Genomic DNA, 23,106 nt, shown 5'->3' on the forward strand with positions numbered 1-23,106 from the left:
CAGATCAGAGGACAAAGTACTACCCACAGTCCCTGATAGAGGGACTGTGTACTACCTATCAACAGATTTGTATTCAAACATCTAGGTTCGGGTTTCTGTGGGCAAAACTGAAGTCTAAATTGCAAGCTTTATCAGATTTGTAATTCTGTCTTGAAAGAAAACTTTGAAAAATAACATGCCTACGGCCGATCTAACTGTATTACTACTTACTTTATTTTCGAGAAATTAATATATTAAGGATATTTTAAAAACATTAAACAAGTATTAAAAAAACGCATTAAATTTGGAAAACTGATAACAAAAAACCTCACATAAAACGCCATAGTCGTCGCATCGCGTTCTAATCGACATTAAAACCACGTGACATCAAAATAACCTAAAACACATTTTTTTGCATAGACACGGAGACTGAAATAATAACCACTTATTCACCTTCTAATTTGGTGCGATATTAACATTACACTTGCACTAGATTGGTTAACACAAACTTATTGCCCTGCAAACGGTCTATACTATTAATTCGTATATTATATACGACATGTTTAGACATAGATATTTTATTTCGGGCATATATCAATATACAAGTACCTTTTAATCTATAGTTACGTTCAAAGTACATAAATTTGTCACTATTTAGGTCACCACTAATTGAAACTTTGAGTTGCCATAGCACCAGCATAGTAGGGGGTACGTCAGTTAAGTAAAGTGTTTGCCGCAGAAACACAACTATGGCACGACCCTTGGAAAAACTAGTAGACGCAATGCCTGCTTAGTGACACTTCGTGTAAACTAAGTTTCCAACGAAGTTCATGGACTCCAGCAACTAATACAACCTATAACTCAATACAGATGTGAGTTGACGGTGAGTACTTCGGTGTGTTTTGGGTTGATGTTTGTATACCCTCCCCGGACAATTCTAACTTGGATATTTCACCATTTATTAATGCGCCAGACAAAGCCAAACGTACCACAGTACTACTAGCCTTATATATCATCTCGTGTTGGGCTAGTCTGTCTGTCAGTCTGTCATTAAATTAAAGCAGCGGCGTATATATAGTTTAGCTTCCCAGCGTACTGGTTTAGAGAAAAGACACAGGCGTTTTTGCAAACTGCCAATTCAAACTGTTATGTTAAAACATGCAATAAATAAATAAATAAGATAAATGTTGGCAATTTTTGTCTGGAAATGTTTTTGGAGTTTTTTGGGGTAGACGTGTGTAAATACACATACCTCGGTACCTATTTTAGCTTTATCAAGTAGGTTTGCACCAGACATGACCCAGTCAGTAATAACATTCCCATTATTCATAGTCGAGCACAATGGTGCACTGATAGGGGATCAATAAAGCCATGGTTTCATCTCTATCATTCGTTTAATTATTTTCAAAATATCAAGGTGTGTTTTGCTTTGACGCCGTGATATGCTAACTCGGTACCGTATCAACACAATTTAGATTTCCCCAAGACTCTGGTTAATTGCGTTACATTTATCTCAATATGGAATCCAAATAACATTGATTTCGGTGAAACATCGACTCTTCTCAAATACTAAGGATAGTGTATTGAATTAAAGTTGATTCAACGGAGAAGCGGAACAACATTTAGTCACATCTGAGCCTGAGGAAGAAAGATTGTATACATTTTTACATCACTCGGAGGAAGGTGCAGCTTATTTAGATTCGTATAACCGGAAATGTAATGCTTTACTGTTATGTGTGTGATAACGTCGTATACCGTACGTCGGGTGAGGGGGGGGGGATGTAACAGCCAACATTCAATTTCTGCGTTATGTTATGTCCTGGGGGGAGTTCCACTTTTAGTGGATAGGGGGGTGCAGCCCACCTCTTGTATTTCATAATCACTTCTAAACCATTTTTTTTTCTATTTATATATACCCACTTCTAAACACAAATGTGTCAGCGACCCCGCGACCCCCCCCCCCCCCCCGCGGCCGAAAACTCTCAGAAAACTTCACTTCTGGATAGTTGTTGAGACTCCCCTGAACAGTGTAACAAGATTACCCCTCTATGTGCAACAATATACATTTGGTTGTTCAGGATTAGCTCAAAGTTGAGTTTGTGCTGTTGTTTCGACTTGGCTGTTTTTACCGGCCTTCGACCGGAGTTCCATAGCAGCTTACACAGAGCCCATACATGGTAAAGCGTTGCGCGATTTAGCAAGGTAGAACGTTCTGTGACGTAGCTCCGCCCAAAGGAAATACTCTCATTATAATAGTAGTGTTCATGCTACACGAAGTACGGGCTAAGATTATTTAAGCTTATCTCACTTGTTTGCATTTTGGCTAGTTCCAATGGCGTCCACACACACATGGAGGGCCAGTCCTTAGCACCGGCTAAGGTGCGCCATCAGTCGGTGACCCTTGTTAAGCCGCGCTGTTTCGAAAATTCACATCACTTCTCATTTAGCTTGCATATCCTGGTATGCATTTTGTTCTGTTGAAGATTTCGCTGTCTTTCCATATACCCAGTAAAGCTGTTGTCTCTTCGTCGCTCCAGTTTTTGTGAGTGAACGAAGTTTCGTACACACTGAGTTCGGTTGCCATTTTGGAAATGAGAAAGTTGCATCTATATTTGATCACGTGCATAATATTCACACCCAAAGGTCTGATGTAAGAACTGCACACTGATTAGACTTTGGGAATGATTTCAATAATTTTGCACAGACCGACCCATATTCGAGGCGGAGGCTCCGTGTTGGGCCCTGTGTAGTACGTTGAAGGAACGGGTGCATGGCGTCGACTAACACTAACGTGTATACTATTTATTGTCTTCCCCCTGCGTCGTATCAGAGGTGAATTTGGATTACATAATTAAAATTAACATATAATCTATGTATGATCAACTACAGACTGCGTTATAAGTACATGTGTATCTATGCTATCCTGCGTTAAAATTGTGCCATGTTACAAAATAACACCTGTTCATACGCCATCAATCTAGTCCAGTGAACATAATCAAATTGCGTCATTTAACTGATCGCCATTGAACGGGATAAATATCTCATTACACCATGCAATTTTGATCTTGTTACTGGGTAACAAAAGTCCCTGGGTACAGTGTGTCTGTAGTTGCCGTGTTTCATGTTGATACAATGAATAATTACATTTCTGTTCCTGAATAACTTAGTTGTTCGGCAGTTAAATTTTCATGGAGCCAATCCACATTGTGCTAAAACTTAATGAATGTTATTTTAGGCTTAAACTCAAATTATTTAGACACTTAAATACACTTATATTACTGTTTTGATGTTCATTATTTGTTTGAACATTATTTTGATGTGAATTAATAAGAAGTCCAATGAAATCAAAATCAATAATTTGTGTACTACCCATATTGAAATATGTATGTCCTCAAACCAATTAATTCACACACATAATGTTGTAATTATATTTTAATGACAGGATGCAGATAACTCCGAGTTCTCAATATCAACATAATCCGTGCAACAAATATGGGCAGTGCAGCATCTAAAAACAAGAAAAACGTTGACGAACCAAGTCCAAAGTATGAAGTTAATAACAAAGGACTACAGGCAATACCCGATGAACTATTCGAAGACGATGACAGCAACATTAAGACGTTAAAATTGACACATAATAGGATAAACACGATTCACCAGGACATTCAACTAATGAGACACTTGAGATGCATCGATCTTAGCTACAATAACATTTCGTGGGTTCCATATGAGCTATTTGAGCTTACACATCTCAACACTTTAAAACTGAAGGGCAACAGACTCGAGGACATATTCGGCATTGAGAGTGCAAAGTATCTTCATCACCTCGATGTCAGTGAGAACAAATTCCGTAGTCTATCAGATGAGCTGTTCACATTACCTAGACTTAAACATCTCCTTGTTGCGAGCAACATGCTTGACATGTGCACATCCCGGAAACCATCAACCGTGTACAATTGTTCAGTCTTGATTGGAGTAAAAATGGAGTCACTGTTGTGGAGGAAAGAATACTGACAGGACAACCAAAGCTGAAAACTCTAAAACTTGGAAGCATGTGTTCACTTGATAGTAGTGTCAGCCTATCTATCCCACACAACTTGGGAAATCTTCTGAAAAGCGTTGAATATCTAGATATTAGCAACAACCACCTGGATATTGACATCAGCGAGCAAGAGGAAGGTATACTTGAAACAATCTGCCTTATGAACCGACTCACACATCTGAATGTGGAGGGAAACAATATCAAATGCATACCAAGCACTATTAATAACTTAACACAGTTACAACACTGTCTCCTACAAATTAACGAACTCAAAACGCTCCCCGTACTTGTGTTACGCAGTCTGAAGCATTTTAATTTGGACCATAACTCTCTTGGAGATGTTACAGTAGTCCATTTCAATAAGATGAAATTAGGCTATTTGTCAGTACGTTACAATGAGATTGAAATTCTGCCCGTGTCTCTTGCTCAACCATACCTGGAAGTACTCCATCTAGATGGCAATAAGCTGACAGATGTGTCGAATATCAACTTCAAGAAGATGGTCAAACTGAAGAAAATCTCTCTAAAAGGCAATAATCTGGAGTCACTTCCAACGGAACTGGTGAACATGAACTGTCTTGAAATAGTTGATGCCGAAGACAACAAGATCGAGAGTTTACCATCCACTGTCTCTTGTGAACAGTTAAAGGAAATGAAGCTCTCCAATAACAAGATAACAAAATTTCCTGACCAGTTGAGTGACTCTAAATGTCTTGAAATATTGGATCTGTCAGGAAATGAAATTTCTGATGTTAAAAATGTCGGTGATGATGTTGATGTAATGGAGAATCTCAAAACAGTTAACCTGAGTAACAACAAGATAGTTCGCGTTCCAATAGAGTGTTTACAGAGTCCGAACCTAGTGCATCTAGATGTGGGCGGAAATCAATTGGAAGCCGTACCTGAAGTTCTCAGTCTACAGAATTTGAAAGTGTTAAGTGTTGAAAACAACGACTTGGTTGTTGTGCCAGCTGCTGTTTTTCAGCATGATAATCTTGAAGTATTTCTTGCAAAAGGAAACCGAATCCACACCATATCAAATAAAATACCAACCCCAGAAGAACATTGTAGTAAAATCCACACATTTGATGTTAGTGACAACCGTCTCCGTTCAGTTCCCAGAACAATTCAAAATATGGAGAATCTTCAGAAAGTCAATGTATCAGACAACCAATTGTATTTCCTACCCGAGGGTCTGGCAGAACTTGAAAGCCGAAAGGCCACATCTGACATGGAGGCCCCAAAGGCACAAATCCTTGTAGGGGGAAATCTCTTACGGGATATTCCTGAGACGGTAGACAAGACTAAACCACTGACAGAAATATTAGGTGACATTCAACAGGCAGAGAATAGACCCGAACCACCAGATTTGTCAAAAATCAAAAGAGGGAAGATGTTCTTCATTGGTTCCCAGGGAGGAGGTAAAAGCACGCTTCTCAAGAACCTTCTTAGTAATAGTGTCCGACAACCTGGAATGTTTAAAGACACTGATGACAAAGTTAATAATAATGAGACTGATGTTGACAAGTGGTCAAATGAAGAAAGCTTTGGAAAGATTCAGCTTGGATATAATGGAGTAGCTTTCATGGATAGTGTTATCTGGCCAATAGCTGATGATATAGATATTTCCGTGACAGATTGCAGTGGTACCACCAACTTTCAATCTGTATACCAATTATTCTATGTACCAAACGCTTTGTATACCATCATTGTGAATCTCGAGCAATACTATCCAATCACAGATGAGACATTTCAGCTTCACATTGCATCCTGGATCAAAGACATTTTCACGTGCATTGGTGGTGAATTTATCATTAATATCATTGGTACCCATGGCGACAGATTGACTGAACAGCAAGTTTTAGAGCGTGCTTCTTTTATTGAAGAAAGACTAAAGAAAATGTTTAATGAAATGAAGAGTCAATTGAAAGGAGATTACTTGGTCTTTACATCTCCGTGTAAAGTATTACATAATCAGTATACCACCAGTGGTTTTGAAGGCAAATCTGCCATTAAGTATTGTGAACAGCAGCTGCTCGATACAGTTCAAAATCCAGATAACCGCCTTCTTCCTATTGATGATCAATCTCTTTTCAAAGACAACAAGCCTCCATCTATCACAAAAATGTTAAGATTTGAGAAGTTATTAGTGAACAAGAAAGAGGATCATGATCCACTGACAAGAGTTCGATTGACCTATTCAGAATTTGAAGCTATTGGAAAGAAATCTGGACTGAAAACACATGAAGTGGATGATGCAATTGAATATATGAGGAGAGTTGGTGTAGTTCAGTATTACTCCAAAATATATAGCCTCAACGAGTACATCTTTCATAACCTCGATTTTTTAACTGATATCCTTCAAACATTCCTTGGCAAAGACCAGAAAGATTTATTGAACCAAAACAACTTTCCACATGGGTATCGAGACATTACATTTGGTGTGGTACGGCAAGCATTCACACAGAAAGCTATTTTATCTGAAGATGTAATACGGGATTGCATCATCAATCATTTGGAACTTGATGAGGATGCTGTAAAGTTGGTGCTTGATGTGTTAGTAGGTTTTGGTATCTGTTATGACGTATCTCCAGAAGGCAACAATGAATCATTTCTTCATGTACTCGAGGATCATGAAGCTCCTCCCAGAGTTGTCAGATTCCCAATGTTTCTAACATCAACAATGAAATTACCGGTTAACTTCATGCCCGTGTTTGAAACCAAACTGGCATTTCCATGGGTGTTTCCAAAGAGGCTTATGAGTGAATTTGTGTGCATGATACACAAATATGTAAAGAAGGAATGGAAAGATGGATTCCACTGTGAAATAAAAGGAACGCCTGTGGTAGTAATGGTCCAAAAACCACGTGGTCAGAGTAGCAAATCACTGGTCATCCAAACACAATTAAAGACTGATTTGGGTAAAACCTTTGATGTCTTGAATGATGATGTTATTGGTAGACTGAGAGATCTAATACGCAATAAATGGCCACACCTGAGATTTAACAACCATTTGAGAGTGATCTGTCCCCGTGATACTGGATGCAGGGAAGAGTTAAACATGGCTGCACATGGTCAGTGGAAGGTATTTCCCCGAGAATTATCTGAGGTGCAAACAATGATGGATGATTGTGAATATAGAAAAGAAGGTTAGTGCAATGATAGCCCACCAAGAGGACAAAACTCTTGGCTCCTGTGCGTGTGCTAAGTTTGTAAATACAATGATGTTCGTTTGTATCGATGTTTAACAACAAGACAAAGCAACTTCCTGCTTTAAATAGATCGTACCTGCCATGTTTACAGTAGAATGCGAAGTGTGTTATCCTCGATTTTACATAGTGCATCCTCTACCGTCCACATAATCTCAAATTCAGGCAGTTAGTTCATGATCCGGAAACATTCATATTCTGTTTCAAGCCTCGACTTAATACTATATATTATATTATATTATATTATATTATATTATATTATATTATATTATATTATATTATATTATATTATATTATATTATATTATATTATATTATATTATATTATATTATATTATATTATATTATATTATATTATATTATATTATATTATATTATATTTGTGGAGTTAATTTAAAGTTTTAATCCACTCCATGTTTCAGTGATAGAAGAAGCTGCAATTAAGCGTGAGTATAACAATTGTATACGTCTCTAAATTAAAATTTCATTCTATAATTCTCTATATAAAATCTACTTAACAAAGTAATTGATATTTATATGATATTGACATAACTTAAATTTATTTCCTCTTAATACCAATTGAAACAGCATAGCAGTTGAGTTTATTATTGTCGTCCACACAAGATTACCTTACTGGTGTCTTAAAGGGCAGTGGTCGTCGCGCAGCGCGTGTTCGAATTTCATGTAAACATACAATGTATTTTACAGGCGTTGTATACGTCACTATGTGTCCCGTTTCGAACAGGACGCGGCGCGACGACGAGTGTCCTTTAATTGTGACAAATAAGCAGTGTATGTCTTCCCTGCACAGGACGAGAAGTGAACGTGGCTGTCGACATTGTTGTAGAGAAGCTGAAACCCGAGAAGTGGAAACTCCTGGCACCGAATTTAGGGATTCCACTCACGACCGTGAAAAGCATCGATGAAGAAAGTATGGACGATAAGCAGAAGTTATGGAAGTTGCTGCACATGTGGAAAGATAAATATAAAAGCAGCGATGCAATTATCAAAATGTCCCGTGAAAAAATGATCAATGCTCTTCGAGTGCATGGGGAAAATAGTTTGGCAGAAGAACTGGAACATCTTGGTATCGATAGCTGGGGATCTGTGTCGAGTAACTAATTGACATGATGACGTGGCACTGTCAGTCGTATTTGAGGTTTGTGTATAAGAAACGGTCGTAGTCGGCATACTGCACTAATTACTGCTGAATGAATTTGACTAAAAAAATCATGTTGAAATCATTGGACTTCGATCCGCGTCTTTTCGTGTCTTACACGAAAATCACATATAGCTATTAGAATGCAATTTCATCCAACATATACTGAGGTTGTTTACGAATGGGGAATTGTATTACACAATCCCTGTGCAGCTGAAAATATTCTTCGAAATTTTACAAAAGCTCTCGTGTGGTAATAAGACAGTCATCCCTGTACGTTCATGAAATCTGACATACAAAGATTTGTGAATATATTGACATTTACTGTATTTTTTTATTTCCATTTAAATTTCGCCAATCAAAGAGTCAAAATTACGGATGTAGTTGATAAAATCGGAGTTAAGCAGTAAACATGATAACTCCCATATTTGTTAAACTACATTTTTGTTCACTGCCGCCAGACATTCGCACATTCATGTGCTCATCAATGCACATCACGCGTAATAAAAAAAAAACGTCCATTTTTAAATTAATGCTCTAGAAATAACTAGTTGTGATACTGTCATATAAAATATATTGCATATTTAAATTGTTACCATTTTAATTTACATAAAACTTTGAAGGCTGCAAAGGTCAAAAATATGTTAATCGCACTCATGTTCGAAGTGAAGTATACTTACAAGTTCAAGGAAACCGGAATCTTAAAGTGGCGTTCCAGAAAGTGTTAGCTGTGCACTTTTAATATTTCGTCTCACAACTATAAGTGGAGCATATTTAACATATATATACTAAAATACCAAAACACAACGGTACACATGAATGTTAAAACTACTGTTAAAAACTAGTATTGTCATGATTTATATTCTTCAGTCGACACAAACCTAATATGTATATGCTAAATTTGTAAAACACAAGTTTGGAAAGGGAATTGTGAAAATTTGACAAACATTATAGCGACAAATTACATGGAGATTCCGGTATCGCAAATTACATTGTTCGCTGTGTATGACCTTGCAGTATGCAAGTATGCAAAATAAAATTTTTCACCTTTGTAAGCAAATTTGAGTGATTTTTATGTCCCTTTTATGTCAAATCTCCGAAATATTAATAGTGTGAATAGATCTTAAATTTCATGTACGGCATGGAGTGTCTTTCAACATGCATATATAATTTTAAGTATTAAAAGTGTATCTAATATTGTTTTTCACTCCACTTTTGTTCTACAATAAGACATGTGTTCTTTTTTCTATTACGGTAACCGTATTTATTATAAATTTATGACACGGCTTTAAGAAGTTGGCATGTTATTTTGGTGGATTTCTTATCGGTCTTAGTATGTTAGAGGAATGGTTAAGGTCACACGTCAAATCAGCCCAGGTATACCTGGTGATTTATTCCGCAAAGCTTGCAGTGTCAAGCGTGTGTATGAAGCCATGGAGTCCATACGCATGCTCGAAATCAACCAATAAGAAGAGAGTGAAGGGTGTTGCCTAAAACATGTCGTATAGTCAAAAACATATTTTCTACTTCAGACTAAATCGGATTATTTTTTTATATTATAGACTAAAAATGTTGCGTTTGCAGGTCACATAACAATATTCGTTAGATGGAAAATCAAAACCGCGAATACGCATGTGTAGTGATTGTTATTGTACGTACAAAAATAAGCATTGTTTCCTCAAATACTCAAATGTGTGCTATGTGAACAACGGTTTCGGTTATAAATCACAGTCCAATGTATCAATATCAACGTTGCATGAATTCGTACATATCGCATCTTGTTGGGGGAGCGGTATGGAGAAAATCGACGATGGGGCAGTTATTAACATTATTCGTTGCACATCTGAGCAGTACCGTCTCCAGTGAAATAGACAATCCCCAAACAAATCAAAAATATTCTCCAAGAAGGGATATGGCATTAAAAACGAAAATTATATTTCCGAATTTTGTTTGGTTTTGGTTTCATGGTGGAGGTAAATTCAAGAAAAGGTAATATAGACGAAAAATGTGTATTTTTGAAAATTTGTGTTAGATATTGAGTTCGAAATGGAATATGATTTATCGAAACATGTAGCTCGTTCAGCACTTTGTATCGTATTCGTCAACAGTACAACGCACACACATTTTTCATGTATATACCAACAAAAAGCCACGCACGTGCGTTTAGAGAATGTCATTGGTTTATCGAAAGAATATTTATCTGTGTTTTACAAGAATAGCATTTTAAATCATAATCCAATATATTCATCAACATATTTGTAACACTTGTATAACATTATGTTGTATCCGAGTTTGAATCTGATTGTTGTAACGTATTTATGTGACCAAATCACACGTTGTGTGACTGCTTCATTGCAGCATTTATATGCGCCATACTCGATAATGGATTTTTCGCGGCATGAGGGCGACCTGAGATTCCAAATAATGACGGGCGACAACTTGAAGGCAGTTTCGTATGAAGTGTATCATGACAAATTTTGAAGGTACACACATCGTCATTTTATATTTCTGATTTGACCCTCTGAAGCCAAGCTATCTCTGAAATGAAGTAGCTACGGAAATAAAATAAAAGGTCGTCAACCCAGACAACTTGGAATATACTTGTAATAACACGCGTGTAACGTGAATTTATATTGGGTTAATAATGTCTCTTTACATACATACTTGGGAAAAACTACGAGTTTACCCTGACAACTTAGCACACACACAACAACGGTAGTTCTTTTTTGAAGGATGTGGTGGCCCTGAAAAGGACCGTTTGATTTGTGTACGCCAAGGCATACGATTTAAGCACGCTCGCCACGGATACGACGGGCGAGTTGGATGTCTTTGGGCATGATGGTGACACGTTTGGCGTGGATAGCGCACAAGTTTGTGTCTTCGAAAAGACCGACAAGGTAGGCTTCGCTGGCTTCTTGCAGGGCCATGACGGCGGAGCTCTGGAAGCGAAGGTCGGTTTTGAAATCCTGAGCGATTTCACGGACCAAACGCTGGAATGGGAGTTTGCGGATCAGAAGCTCTGTGCTCTTCTGGTAACGGCGGATCTCACGAAGAGCCACGGTACCTGGCCTGTAACGATGAGGTTTCTTCACTCCTCCGGTGGCTGGTGCGCTCTTACGGGCGGCTTTGGTTGCCAACTGTTTACGTGGTGCTTTACCACCGGTAGATTTACGTGCGGTTTGCTTGGTACGTGCCATGTTGATGCAATAATTCTTCAAGACAACGGCTATTGAATTTCCAAAGTGGTGGCCGCTATTTATACCTGTCAGCAACATAAAAGGGATAGTCTAATTGGTTAGAAATTATTAGGCGAGGTGTGGTGATTGGTCAGAAATGAACAGCTGTGATTGGCTAGAATTAACGAAATTTAATTGGCTGAAACCCGGGAAGACTGAATCCGAATTGGAACTCAAGCTCAACTACACTATAATCGACAATTTTACTTGACTAAACATAAATTGTTGAATTGAGAAATAACGTATTTGAAAAAAAAACTTTCCACATTTTTACTGTAAATTCTATCGTGTTTGCCGTTATACTGATAAGTGTTATTATGTATACCAAACTTGACAACCGTTGCAAAAGAATTAACAAATAGGACATGCACGAGATACTAATATACCAAACCTCATTTGAAACCGTGAGAACTTCAACAATGTTCAACACTCGTCAACAACGACGAGGAAGCTGACGAAGTGTTAAACCCGAAACGTCCCGTTTTTCTGTTTATTCAAACAAATAATAGGTTTTGCCAATATTTATCAATGACCGCGTTTCACAAACCTTCGCCAAATACTTTCTTCTTAAATGGTGTTGGCGAGTTCCTTTTACCCTGGACATTCATGACTAAGGGATACATTTTGGATTTGGGAAATTAACTTGAAAACTTGATCTTCCATTTGCATTCGGCAACTAGCGGAATGATGATATGGAAACAAACACCATGATGATTTGGCACCATTTTGTGGCTACTTGTTAAAACGTTGACTTTCAATGGTAGTTGTAGGTACACGGTTGTATTGTTTCTGTAGTGATCGGCGTCTTAATCGTAAAGTCACGAACTATGTACTGACGATACGTACAATGTACCAGAAACCGTACATGAATGTGTCACTGTTCAAGGCCTTGACGATTAACGCCTATTTTCTGTACCTTCATGTTTTTAAATGTCCGGGAAAGACAGGGACACTCAATGAATGTTGTAAAAGTACTCATAAAGTATAAAACATTTAATGTTAATTTGTTGCATTACATATCAACGGTGATTTGGTGCTATTTTTTGTTACTTGTTGAAACGTGTACGCTGTGGACATGTGGGCATTGTTACCATGATTACTAGCTCTTAATTGTTATATCACAAACAATCGTGTCCAAAACGTACAATACACCGGCGAGTGTGAATGTGTTATCATTTCAAGCCTGAACGACCGTTTAACGCCCGCTTCCCAGGTACATCAGAATAACAAAGACATTCCGTTGGCAGCGTAGTTTAGTTGGGTTGATTTGATCTTTGTTCTATTCTTGATCAAAGCCATGATAGTGAAACAACCGAATGCATCAACTGGTTGGTTATATGTGAAATAAATAACACAGCGAATACTTTGGAAAAATAATATGGACGACTGTTAGTAACGATGTTTAAAAAATCACTTTTATTATTTTGTCTTGGTAGTGACTATATATGTTATGGCAGCGAACCTAGCAGTATTCGTAAATATTGTAAAGCGCAAATGCACGCAAATGCACGTCGGATTTTAACCACCATAGTTACAGGTAGAGCACGCATCGAACGAATACTGGTAAAATATCGGCGATTATTTTCTACTTTCTAAAATAGTTTATGATCAAATAGTATTAAATATTAATATTAATACCATTAGTATGCTGTGCTGTATCTGAATAGTAGCCATAGTCAGTGAATCCGTCGGCGAGGGCGCAGTAACTATCGTCGTCCATGTTGTTGTCACAAACTATAATTGCTTTGATTTGAAGAATTTACCATGCTGTATATTCGGTGTAGTTTACTTACACAACCCACGTTTTCTTAATACACAGCCACATTTCACATCTCGGCCATCTTAACAAATTCATCAAAATTTGCATGAAGTTATTAGAAAAACATCAAAGACCGCTTATAAGAGTCTAGTTGACTTCTAAGATTATAAAGCTATATTGATGTAATTCACTGTTATTTGAAAGATTTTTTGAAGAATCGGACGATAGTGCTGTGGTCCGCTGTATAGACCATTTTCCATCCATTGCGAGATCCTGCGTTATACGTCGAACATTAGAACAACGCAAAGGTCATAGCAGACGTTCGGTTTGCACCTTACGTGGAAAAAACTCTTATTGTTACTAGTAACGAATCGATTATTCGCTAGATTCTAATTTCGCCATTCTTCGCTGAGAAGTATAATTCACAGAATTAAATCAACGTGGACAATATAGAATAAACTGGAGGCCATCATCTTGAATCTCTGACGGACGGAAAAACTCTTGCAAATAGAAATAACACATGATATAGTGGTCCAATTCAGACAACAATGTCCATAGCAACGATATCTGCAAAAATAATTCATATGTGATCAGTTTTATTCCACAATGATATGATCTATATCAGAAATTTCAAATCATAACACAAACTTTGTCAGTTAGATTTAGTTAAACGTCACATAAAACATGACGAATTCAACAGAAATTGCGTGGAAACCAGGATATATTCATACCAGAATGAAGTCTGACACCTCACTATTCGTTTGATACAGTGGGTTTGTATTCACATTCCTTTATAGTGAAGAAATCATATTTTAATCACAAAACACAAAAACAAATTTGGCACCGTGTCGTGACAGCACCTCCAATTTGCATATATGCCTTCTCCGACGTTCGGAAAAATGTACATAAAAATCCCGACTCCATTGATAAATTTCATTCAACGCTGTTATTGTAGCGCCTCCTGATATTCCTATTCCGTCAAAGCATTCGTAGAACTTCGCCATGGTTGATTCCGCTTCATCGAAACCTGTCATGACGACGAAAGCAGTAGCAAGTCATCCTAAGACAATGGATATGGTTGTAGAAGCACTCACGACGCTAAAAGACAGAAAGGGAATTTCTGTACAAGCCATCAAGACTTATATTCTGACTCACTACACCACCGTTAGTCCTACTCACCTCACTTCTAGTCTACGCCGCGCTCTCAAAACTGGTCTTGAATCCGGTATGTTGGTACGTCCAAAGGACTCTCATGCCAATGGCGTAAGTGGTCGTCTTCGTCTCGGTAAACTTCCACAGAAACCTGAGAAGAAATCGGTTAACAAGACGACACCTAAGAAAAAGGCGGTCAAGAAGACCCCGAAGAAAGACAAAAAGCCGAAGGACAAGGTGAAGACAAAGAAACCCAAATCTACTACATCCAAAAAGATCAAGAAGGCTGAAAAGTCACCGAAACCAAAGGCTAAGAAAGCAACAACAAAGAAAGCCATCACGAAGAAAACTCCCAAAAAGATGGCGAAGCCAAAGAAGCCAGTCGCTAAGAAAGTGACTAAAAAGTAATAATGCATATAATGCATCTAAACAAAACGGCCCTTTTCAGGGCCATCACATCCTCCGAGAGGGAATACCGTAATAAGTCAATGTTGTGTTTTAATAAAGTTATGATTATTGTCGCAGTAACATGTTCACATAAGCTCAGTCGATTGCACGGGCGGTGTTGAAATAAACGTGTTATCAAACATGTATTCGTTCATATTCGTAGCTTCAAAATCGCGTGAGTTGCTACTACCGCGGTGCTCCAAACCCAAGTGTGTTGAATACTATGAATACCCGTGGGCAAAAAATCCTGGAATGGTGTCTTACCTGCCCGGATAAAATTTATTAAACGTGACTAAAATACCCCAGTGTAGTAAGTAATGTGATACACCATGATTACTTAAAAAGAAATACACATCGTATTTGTAGGATCACGTTTTGCAACAGGATAGTGTGTCATTATTACCACCTGGGCCACTTCCACTGTGACATTATTGCCTGTGCCTTATCCCCCGGTCACGCACAGATTATGGCGGAATTTCAGAATAAAATAATTAATTTGTTGGAACAAGTTTGACACTTCCACTTCTCTGTAAAATATGGGAAATATTTTATTTAAATAATTGAGTGTACTTTCAGATATGTTCACACCGCATCTCATATGCCCGAAATAAACACTAGTGATTATTTATTTGCATAGAATGATGTGGTATCGTTCATGAAGGCTATACCTGAGCGTTATGCAGTATTTTAAGTTGGTGCTACTGACTATGGAGGCATTTTTTTAGCTCCATGTACCAGAGTGTCATTCTTATTCTTGGCTATACACGACAGAGGCGTTAATGGTCTTTGAGACCCGCTGCAGTGACACGTTCGCACTTCATTGTGGTACACATTCAGAATTTGACATTTGTGATAGTGGTCTTAAAATTAGGACGCCAATCACCATAGCAACAATACCCATATACATACAACCACCGTTGGAAGTAAACGTGTGAACAAGTTCATTTGTATTCACAAAAAATGGCGCCAAATCCTGCAACTGATGTACTGTATACATGGTGTCAGTTTATATTTTTTGTGTATCAAATTTTGTTATTCACGATACTTCAAGACCATAAGCCCCATATATTACATACTCAGAAAAAAGATATCAGGAAACACAATCTACAAGTCATGAATATCTTTTCGTGATGCAACGAAATGAAACAAGTTAATAATTTATTAAATTTAGCAATACCAAAACCGAAACATACATCGTTCTCAAATGTTTAAAAACGAAGTAATACAAAATGTTATTCGTTATTTTGACAGACAAAAGTGGTCATATCAATGAACTTATTTTTTTCTGTCAATCTATATCTGAAGCCAGTGCGCCAAACAACAATAATGTACCGTCATACCGTATGGAAGTTATTTTCACGAGTGATGCGGTGTATCCTGTGGCCGTACTTTCACGAGCGAAGCGAATACACCACATCTCGAGTGAAAATAACTTCCATACGCAACGAAAGCCACGGGGAGGGTGTGGGGTTCTGTTATTATTACATATGTTCCATATTTGATTATTTCATATTAAAGAAAGAACGTGCAACAAATCGAATGGAATTTAGATCGGGGAACCACATTGTCCATTAATATGTTCCAAGACAGTGTTACGCCCTAGCAGCGCGTTCCAGTGTAGAACTCGTGTGGAAATAAAATAATTATATGTCTAATCTGAATCACTGTCCGAATAAATTACTCGTGGACGTTTAGTTGGGGCCACGACAGAGCCAGAACTTGAACTGGACGATTATGATACTATTACACAGTTTATGTTGAAGTTAAAAGTTCCTCCACAGAATTGTGCATTGGCAAACAAGCCGTGCAACTGGGTACTCCACAGACGGGATGACTTTCGTCGACAGCGGTCGTCGCTGAGCTGCAAGCTACAACTTCTTTTGTGATATTGCTTGCTGGTCGTGGATTGAATGAGTCTTGGTTACCGGTTAAAATGTTGCTCATTTGACGCTAATAATCTTTATTTGAAACTCAGTAACGCTGCAACGTCGCCAGCAGAAACCTCCTGGTATCTCGATGTTCAACGGTTGCGGCTCTATAGTAATCGCTGATTTTACTGCAGGTGGGTCTTTCCAGAGCCCTTCATGGTTTATATAACTCAATTTCCAGGTGATCAACATACACTAAGTTCTCCCAATCGTAGTATTTTATGTGATGTACATCTGACATGTTCATTTGCATATCGACCGTGAAAATACCGAAAACATTATTGCATGGGTGCTATGCAAATTAGTTTGACTCAAAATAAGTGACTGCCTAAAAGTACCATTACTGTTGTTCAAATTTCATTTCACTCGGCAAGTATATTCATGTACCCCAAGGGGAAAATATTGTACTTCTAAATATTGTTTATTTAGAAAAACGGTACTCCTGAAGGGACTACTTTGTTTGCTCTCAGACCTCATTTGCATATGGGTTGTGGAAATACCGATTTTGATTTCAGAGACGAATCAAAATAAACTGCAGTACATATGTAATATTGATTGAATATTGACCCTGCTTCTTTCGCAAATTGAATAAGCCGACATTTATTTTGCTACTCGGGCAATTCACGCTTCTCTTTAAATATTTGTTTATTGGTCAAGGAAGAATATCAAGCAGGACGCCATTTTGAATCTCTGACGGACGGGAAAACTCTTGCAAATAGAAATAAAACATGATATAGTGATCCAATTCAGACAACAATATCCATAGCAACGGTATCTGCGCACGTAATTCATATGTGAGCAGTTTTATTCCACAATGATATGAAATATATCAGAAATTCAAATCAGAACACAAACATTGTCAGTTAGATTTAGTTCAACGTCACATTAAACATAACGGATATATTCATACCAGAATGAAGTCTGACATCTCACTATTCGTTTGATACAGTGGGTTTGTATTCACATTCCTTTATAGTGAAGAAATCATATTTTAATCACAAAACACAAAAACAAATTTGGCACCGTGTTGACAGCACCACCAATTCACACATGTGCCTTCTCCGACGTTCGACAAAATGTACATAAAAGTCCCGTCTCCATTGATAAATTTCATTCAACGCTGCTATTGTAGCGCCTCCTGATATTCGTATTCAGTCAAAGCATTCGTAGAACTTCGCCATGGTTGATTCCGCTTCATCGAAACCCGTCAAGACGACGAAGGCAGTAGCAAGTCATCCTAAGACAATGGATATGGTTGTAGAAGCACTCACGACGCTGAAAGACAGAAAGGGAATTTCTATACAAGCCATCAAGGCGTATATTCTGACTCACTACACCACCGTTAGTCCTACTCACCTCACTTCTAGTCTACGCCGCGCTCTCAAAACTGGTCTTGAATCCGGTATGTTGGTACGTCCAAAGGACTCTCATGCCAATGGTGTAAGTGGCCGTCTTCGTCTCGGTAAACTTCCACAGAAGCCTAGGAAATCGGTTAACAAGACGACACCTAAGAAAAAGGCGGTCAAGAAGACCCCGAAGAAAGACAAGAAGCCGAATGACAAGGTGAAGACAAAGAAACCCAAATCTGCTACATCCAAAAAGATCAAGAAGGCTGAAAAGTCACCGAAACCAAAGGCTAAGAAAGCCATCACGAAGAAAACTCCCAAAAAGACGGCGAAGCCAAAGAAGCCAGTCGCTAAGAAAGTGACTAAAAAGTAATAATGCACATAATGCATCCAAACAAAACGGCCCTTTTCAGGGCCATCACATCCTCCGAGAGGGAATACCGTAATAAGTCAATGTTGTGTTTTAATAAAGTTAGTGTCTAACAAAGTGATGATTATTGTCGCAGTAACATGTTCACATATGCTCAGTCGATTGTATGGGCGGTGTTGAAATAAACGTGTTATCAAACATGTATTCGTTCATATTCGTAGCTTCAAAATCGAGTGAGTTGCTACCTCCGCGGTGCTCCAAACCCAAGTGTGTTGAATATTAGTACTATGAATACCCGTGGGCAAAAAATCCTGGGATGGTGTCTGGCCAGCCCGGATAAAGTTTATTAAACGTGACTAAAATATTCAGTGTAGTAAGTAATCCTCGCCATGGTTGATTCCGCTTCATCGAAACCTGTCATGACGACGAAGGCAGTAGCAAGTCATCCTAAGACAATGGATATGGTTGTAGAAGCACTCACGACGCTAAAAGACAGAAAGGGAATTTCTGTACAAGCCATCAAGGCTTATATTCTGACTCACTACACCACCGTTAGTCCTACTCACCTCACTTCTAGTCTACGCCGCGCTCTCAAAACTGGTCTTGAATCCGGTATGTTGGTACGTCCAAAGGACTCGCATGTCAATGGCGTAAGTGGTCGTCTTCGTTTCGGTAAACTTCCACAGAAGCCTAAGAAGAAATCGGTTAACAAGACGACACCAAAGAAAAGGGCGGTCAAGAAGACCCCGAAGAAAGACAAGAAGCCGGAAGACACGATGAAGACAAAGAAACCCAAATCTGCTACATCCAAAAAGAAGGCTGAAAAGTCACCGAAACCAAAGGCTAAGAAAGCAACAACAAAGAAAACCATCACGAAGAAAACTCCCAAAAAGACAGCGAGGCCAAAGAAGCCAGTCGCTAAGAAAGTGACTAAAAAGTAATAATGCACATAATGCATCTAAACAAAACGGCCCTTTTCAGGGCCATCACATCCTCCGAGAGGGAATACCGTAATAAGTCAATGTTGTGTTTTAATAAGGTTAGTGTCTAATAAAGTTATGATTATTGTCGCAGTAACATGTTCACATCAGCTCAGTCGATTGCACGGGCGGTGTTGAAATAAACGTGTTATCAAACATGTATTCGTTCATATTCGTAGCTTCAAAATCGCGTGAGTTGCTACTACCGCGGTGCTCCAAACCCAAGTGTGTTGAATACTATGAATACCCGTGGGCAAAAAATCCTGGAATGGTGTCTTACCTGCCCGGATAAAATTTATTAAACGTGACTAAAATACCCCAGTGTAGTAAGTAATGTGATACACCATGATTACTTAAAAAGAAATACACATCGTATTTGTAGGATCACGTTTTGCTACAGGATAGTGTGTCATTATTACCACCTGGGCCACTTCCACTGTGACATTATTGCCTGTGCCTTATCCCTCGGTCACGCACAGATTATGGCGGAATTTCAGAATAAAATAATTAATTTGGTGGAACATGTTTGACACTTCCATTTCTCTGTAAAATATGGGAAATATTTTATTTAAATAATTGTGTGTACTTTCAGATTTGTTCACATCTACACCGCATCTCATATGGCCGAAATAAACACTAGTGATACTTTATTTGCATAGAATGATGTGTATAATTCATGAAGGCTATACCTGCGCGTTGTGCAGTATTTTAAGTTGGTGCTACCAGGGAGCTGTAACTCATTACAGTTCCCTTGTGCTACTGACTATGGAGGCATTTTTTAGCTCCATGTACCAGAGTGTCATTCTTATTCTTGGCTATACACGACAGAGGCGTTAATGGTCTTTGAGACCCGCTGCAGTGACACGTTCACACTTCATTGTGGTACACATTCAGAATTTGACGTTTATAATAGTGGTCTTCAAATTAGGACGTCAATCACTATAGTAACAATACCCATATATCAACAACAACCATTGAAAGTAAACGTGTGAACAAGTTCATTTGTATTTACAAAAAATGGCGCCAAATCCTGCAACTGATGTACTGTATATTTTTTGTGTATCAGAATTTGTTATTCACGATACTTCAAGACCATAAGCCCCATATATTACAGATTCCAAAAAAGAAATCGGGAAACACAATCTACAAGTCATGGATATCTTTTCGTGATGCAACGAAATGAAACAAATTCAATAAATTTTGCCTGGGAAGGGAGATAGCGATACCAAAACCGAAACATACATTGTTCTCAAATGTTCACAAGCCGGAAAACGAGGTAATATCAATGGAATGCATTTTTCCTGTCAGTCTATATCTGAAGCCAGTGAGCCGAACAACAATAATATACCATCATCTGGCCAGGAGAATGTAAATTTACACCTATCAGATTATCTTGAAATCTCTCTGTTTTCGTTACCATGCATTACATGTTGTAGATTTGACAAAATAACATAATTCCGCGTGCCTAAGTAATTTTCATACAAAGTTTTAAAAAGCCGTATAAAATAGCTGAGCTAGAGTACAAATCCGGATTCTCTCTTCTCGAATGTCAGCCAATGACATTACGTTTATTATAACCAATCAAAGCTCCGCCGTCATGGCCCTGCAAGAAGCCAGCGAAGCCTACCTTGTCGGTCTTTTCGAAGACACCAACTTGTGCGCTATCCACGCCAAACGTGTCACCATCATGCCCAAAGACATCCAACTTGCTCGCCGTATCCGTGGCGAGCGTGCTTAAATCGTATGCCTTGGCGTACACGAATCAAACGGCCCTTTTCAGGGCCACCACATCCTCCAAAAAGAGAACTACCGTTGTGTTGTGTGTTTGGTTAAGAGTATAAACTCTTAGCTTAGAATTCCCCAAGTATAAAAGAAAACGCCCCAAAATAAATCTACGTTGTTCAGTTTTCCCTAAAAATAATCAAATTCCGTAATGCGTTTGCGACATTACTATTAGAACCGTAAACGAGGAACCCCATGCTATCACTTGCCACTGTAGAGGAATAACGACAACGAGGTAAAGCGTACGTACTGCGTACCAAACAGGCCAATAACGTTAACGAGGTTTTGACGTAGGCATATTTCATGAATATTGTTTGAAAGTATTGATCATAAGAAACCACAGTCACATATTCGGCCTCAACTTGCAAACTGACTATTGTAGTATTTAGAAGACTGTAAACGCTTCATATCATACATCATCGTAAGTCTTTATACGGGTATCAGTGGCAATCTACAAAGAAATTGTATACTAGTAGCTCAAAAATTGAATACTAGTAAGACGCGATCTCAAATTTACCTGAAATATTTTATTTGGCAAGTGTTGACCACGCTTCATACGGGCCATTACATTATTGGTATGAGATCATCGTCAAATATATTTAATTCGTTGCTAAAACGTAACGTTACGTCTTGGCTGAAAATTGACCCAAAGAGTGTGAAACCCGAAAAAAAAATGATAGAATATTTGAGTTTTCTGCTTACGGTTATGATAATAGATCATAGTGTAACAATGCGCCCTCTGTGTTTGACCATGGCATGCCACATAAACCCTAGTGGGCTTGGCAGTAACGAAATGAACACCGTAATAGTGTACTGTAGTACAAGCCTTCGTTCGTTCGATGAAACAATTAAATTCTAAATTCACGTTTGTGTGCGTGCAATAAGAATCATTGCACATGCGTATTAGTGATTTCATTACTTATCAAACATATATTCGTTCATATTCGTAAAAATGAAGCTATTTTTGGATAGTGCATTTTATTATCCTGACAGGGTGTCAGGCGACGTGCATTACACGCAGAAACGATTAACTTGCTGTGTGCCTGTGTATAAGGTGCTACATTCATTTTTCATCGTACCGACAAGGTATGCAGTGTTATAATTCAAATGCCGACAACAAACTTATTACTCTATTGCAGCTATTGGTTTGAATGGTTGTGTTGTTTACAAAGTTCTACGAATGCTTTGACTGAATACGAATATCAGGAGGCGCTACAATAACAGCGTTGAATGAAATTCATTACTAGAGTCGGGATTTTTATGTACATTTTTCCGAACGTCGGAGAAGGCATATGCTGAGGTGCTGTCACGACACGGTGCCAAATTTGTTTTTGTGTTTTGTGATTAAAATATGATTTCTTCACTATAAAGGAATGTGAATACAAACCCACTTTATCAAACGAATAGTGAGGTGTCAGACATCATTCTGGTATGAATATATCCTGGTTTCCACGGCAATTTCTGTTGAATTTCCAAAGTGGTGGCCACTATTTATACCTGTCAGCAACATAAAAGGGATAGTCTAATTGGTTAGAAATTATTAGGCGAGGTGTGGTGATTGGTCAGAAATGAACAGCTGTGATTGGCTAGAATTAACGAAATTTAATTGGCTGAAACCCGGGAAGACTGAATCCGGATTGGAACTCAAGCTCAACTACACTATAATCGACAATTTTACTTGACTAAACATAAATTGTTGAATTGAGAAATAACGTATT

At 38.2% G+C, this 23,106-nt stretch overlaps 4 protein-coding genes and 1 pseudogene across 4 annotated transcripts; 4 read left to right on the forward strand and 1 right to left on the reverse strand.

Moving 5' to 3' along the window:
• Positions 1-3,471: 3,471 nt before the first annotated feature.
• LOC102808464 (uncharacterized) lies at positions 3,472-8,351 on the forward strand (annotated as a pseudogene).
• A 2,823-nt stretch (positions 8,352-11,174) lies between these two features.
• LOC100376530 (histone H3) lies at positions 11,175-11,585 on the reverse strand. Its single transcript, XM_006820236.1, has one exon. It carries the CDS (start codon positions 11,583-11,585, stop codon positions 11,175-11,177), a length of 411 nt encoding a protein of 136 aa, XP_006820299.1.
• Positions 11,586-14,406: 2,821 nt separating this feature from the next.
• On the forward strand, positions 14,407-14,943 carry LOC102808350 (histone H1.8-like). The gene has a single exon (XM_006820242.3). It carries the CDS (start codon positions 14,416-14,418, stop codon positions 14,941-14,943), a length of 528 nt encoding a protein of 175 aa, XP_006820305.3. The 5' UTR covers positions 14,407-14,415.
• Positions 14,944-18,098: 3,155 nt separating this feature from the next.
• Positions 18,099-18,629, forward strand: LOC146739340 (sperm-specific protein PHI-2B/PHI-3-like). Its single transcript, XM_085502714.1, has one exon. The coding sequence runs from the start codon at positions 18,156-18,158 to the stop codon at positions 18,627-18,629; it is 474 nt and encodes a 157-aa protein (XP_085358840.1). The 5' UTR covers positions 18,099-18,155.
• Positions 18,630-19,036: 407 nt separating this feature from the next.
• Positions 19,037-19,567, forward strand: LOC146739341 (histone H1.8-like). The gene has a single exon (XM_085502715.1). The coding sequence runs from the start codon at positions 19,046-19,048 to the stop codon at positions 19,565-19,567; it is 522 nt and encodes a 173-aa protein (XP_085358841.1). The 5' UTR covers positions 19,037-19,045.
• Positions 19,568-23,106: the final 3,539 nt, after the last annotated feature.

Source organism: Saccoglossus kowalevskii, chromosome 8 (assembly GCF_978046115.1).
Source record: "Saccoglossus kowalevskii chromosome 8, keSacKowa6.1, whole genome shotgun sequence".
In the NCBI taxonomy this organism is placed as follows: Eukaryota; Metazoa; Hemichordata; class Enteropneusta; family Harrimaniidae; genus Saccoglossus; species Saccoglossus kowalevskii.

Coding starts and splice junctions, on each gene's coding strand:
- LOC146739341 (XM_085502715.1), top strand. CDS start 19,046: ATGACGACGAAGGCAGTAGCAAGTCATCCTAAGACAATGGATATGGTT.
- LOC146739340 (XM_085502714.1), top strand. CDS start 18,156: ATGGATATGGTTGTAGAAGCACTCACGACGCTGAAAGACAGAAAGGGA.
- LOC100376530 (XM_006820236.1), bottom strand. CDS start 11,585: ATGGCACGTACCAAGCAAACCGCACGTAAATCTACCGGTGGTAAAGCA.
- LOC102808350 (XM_006820242.3), top strand. CDS start 14,416: ATGACGACGAAAGCAGTAGCAAGTCATCCTAAGACAATGGATATGGTT.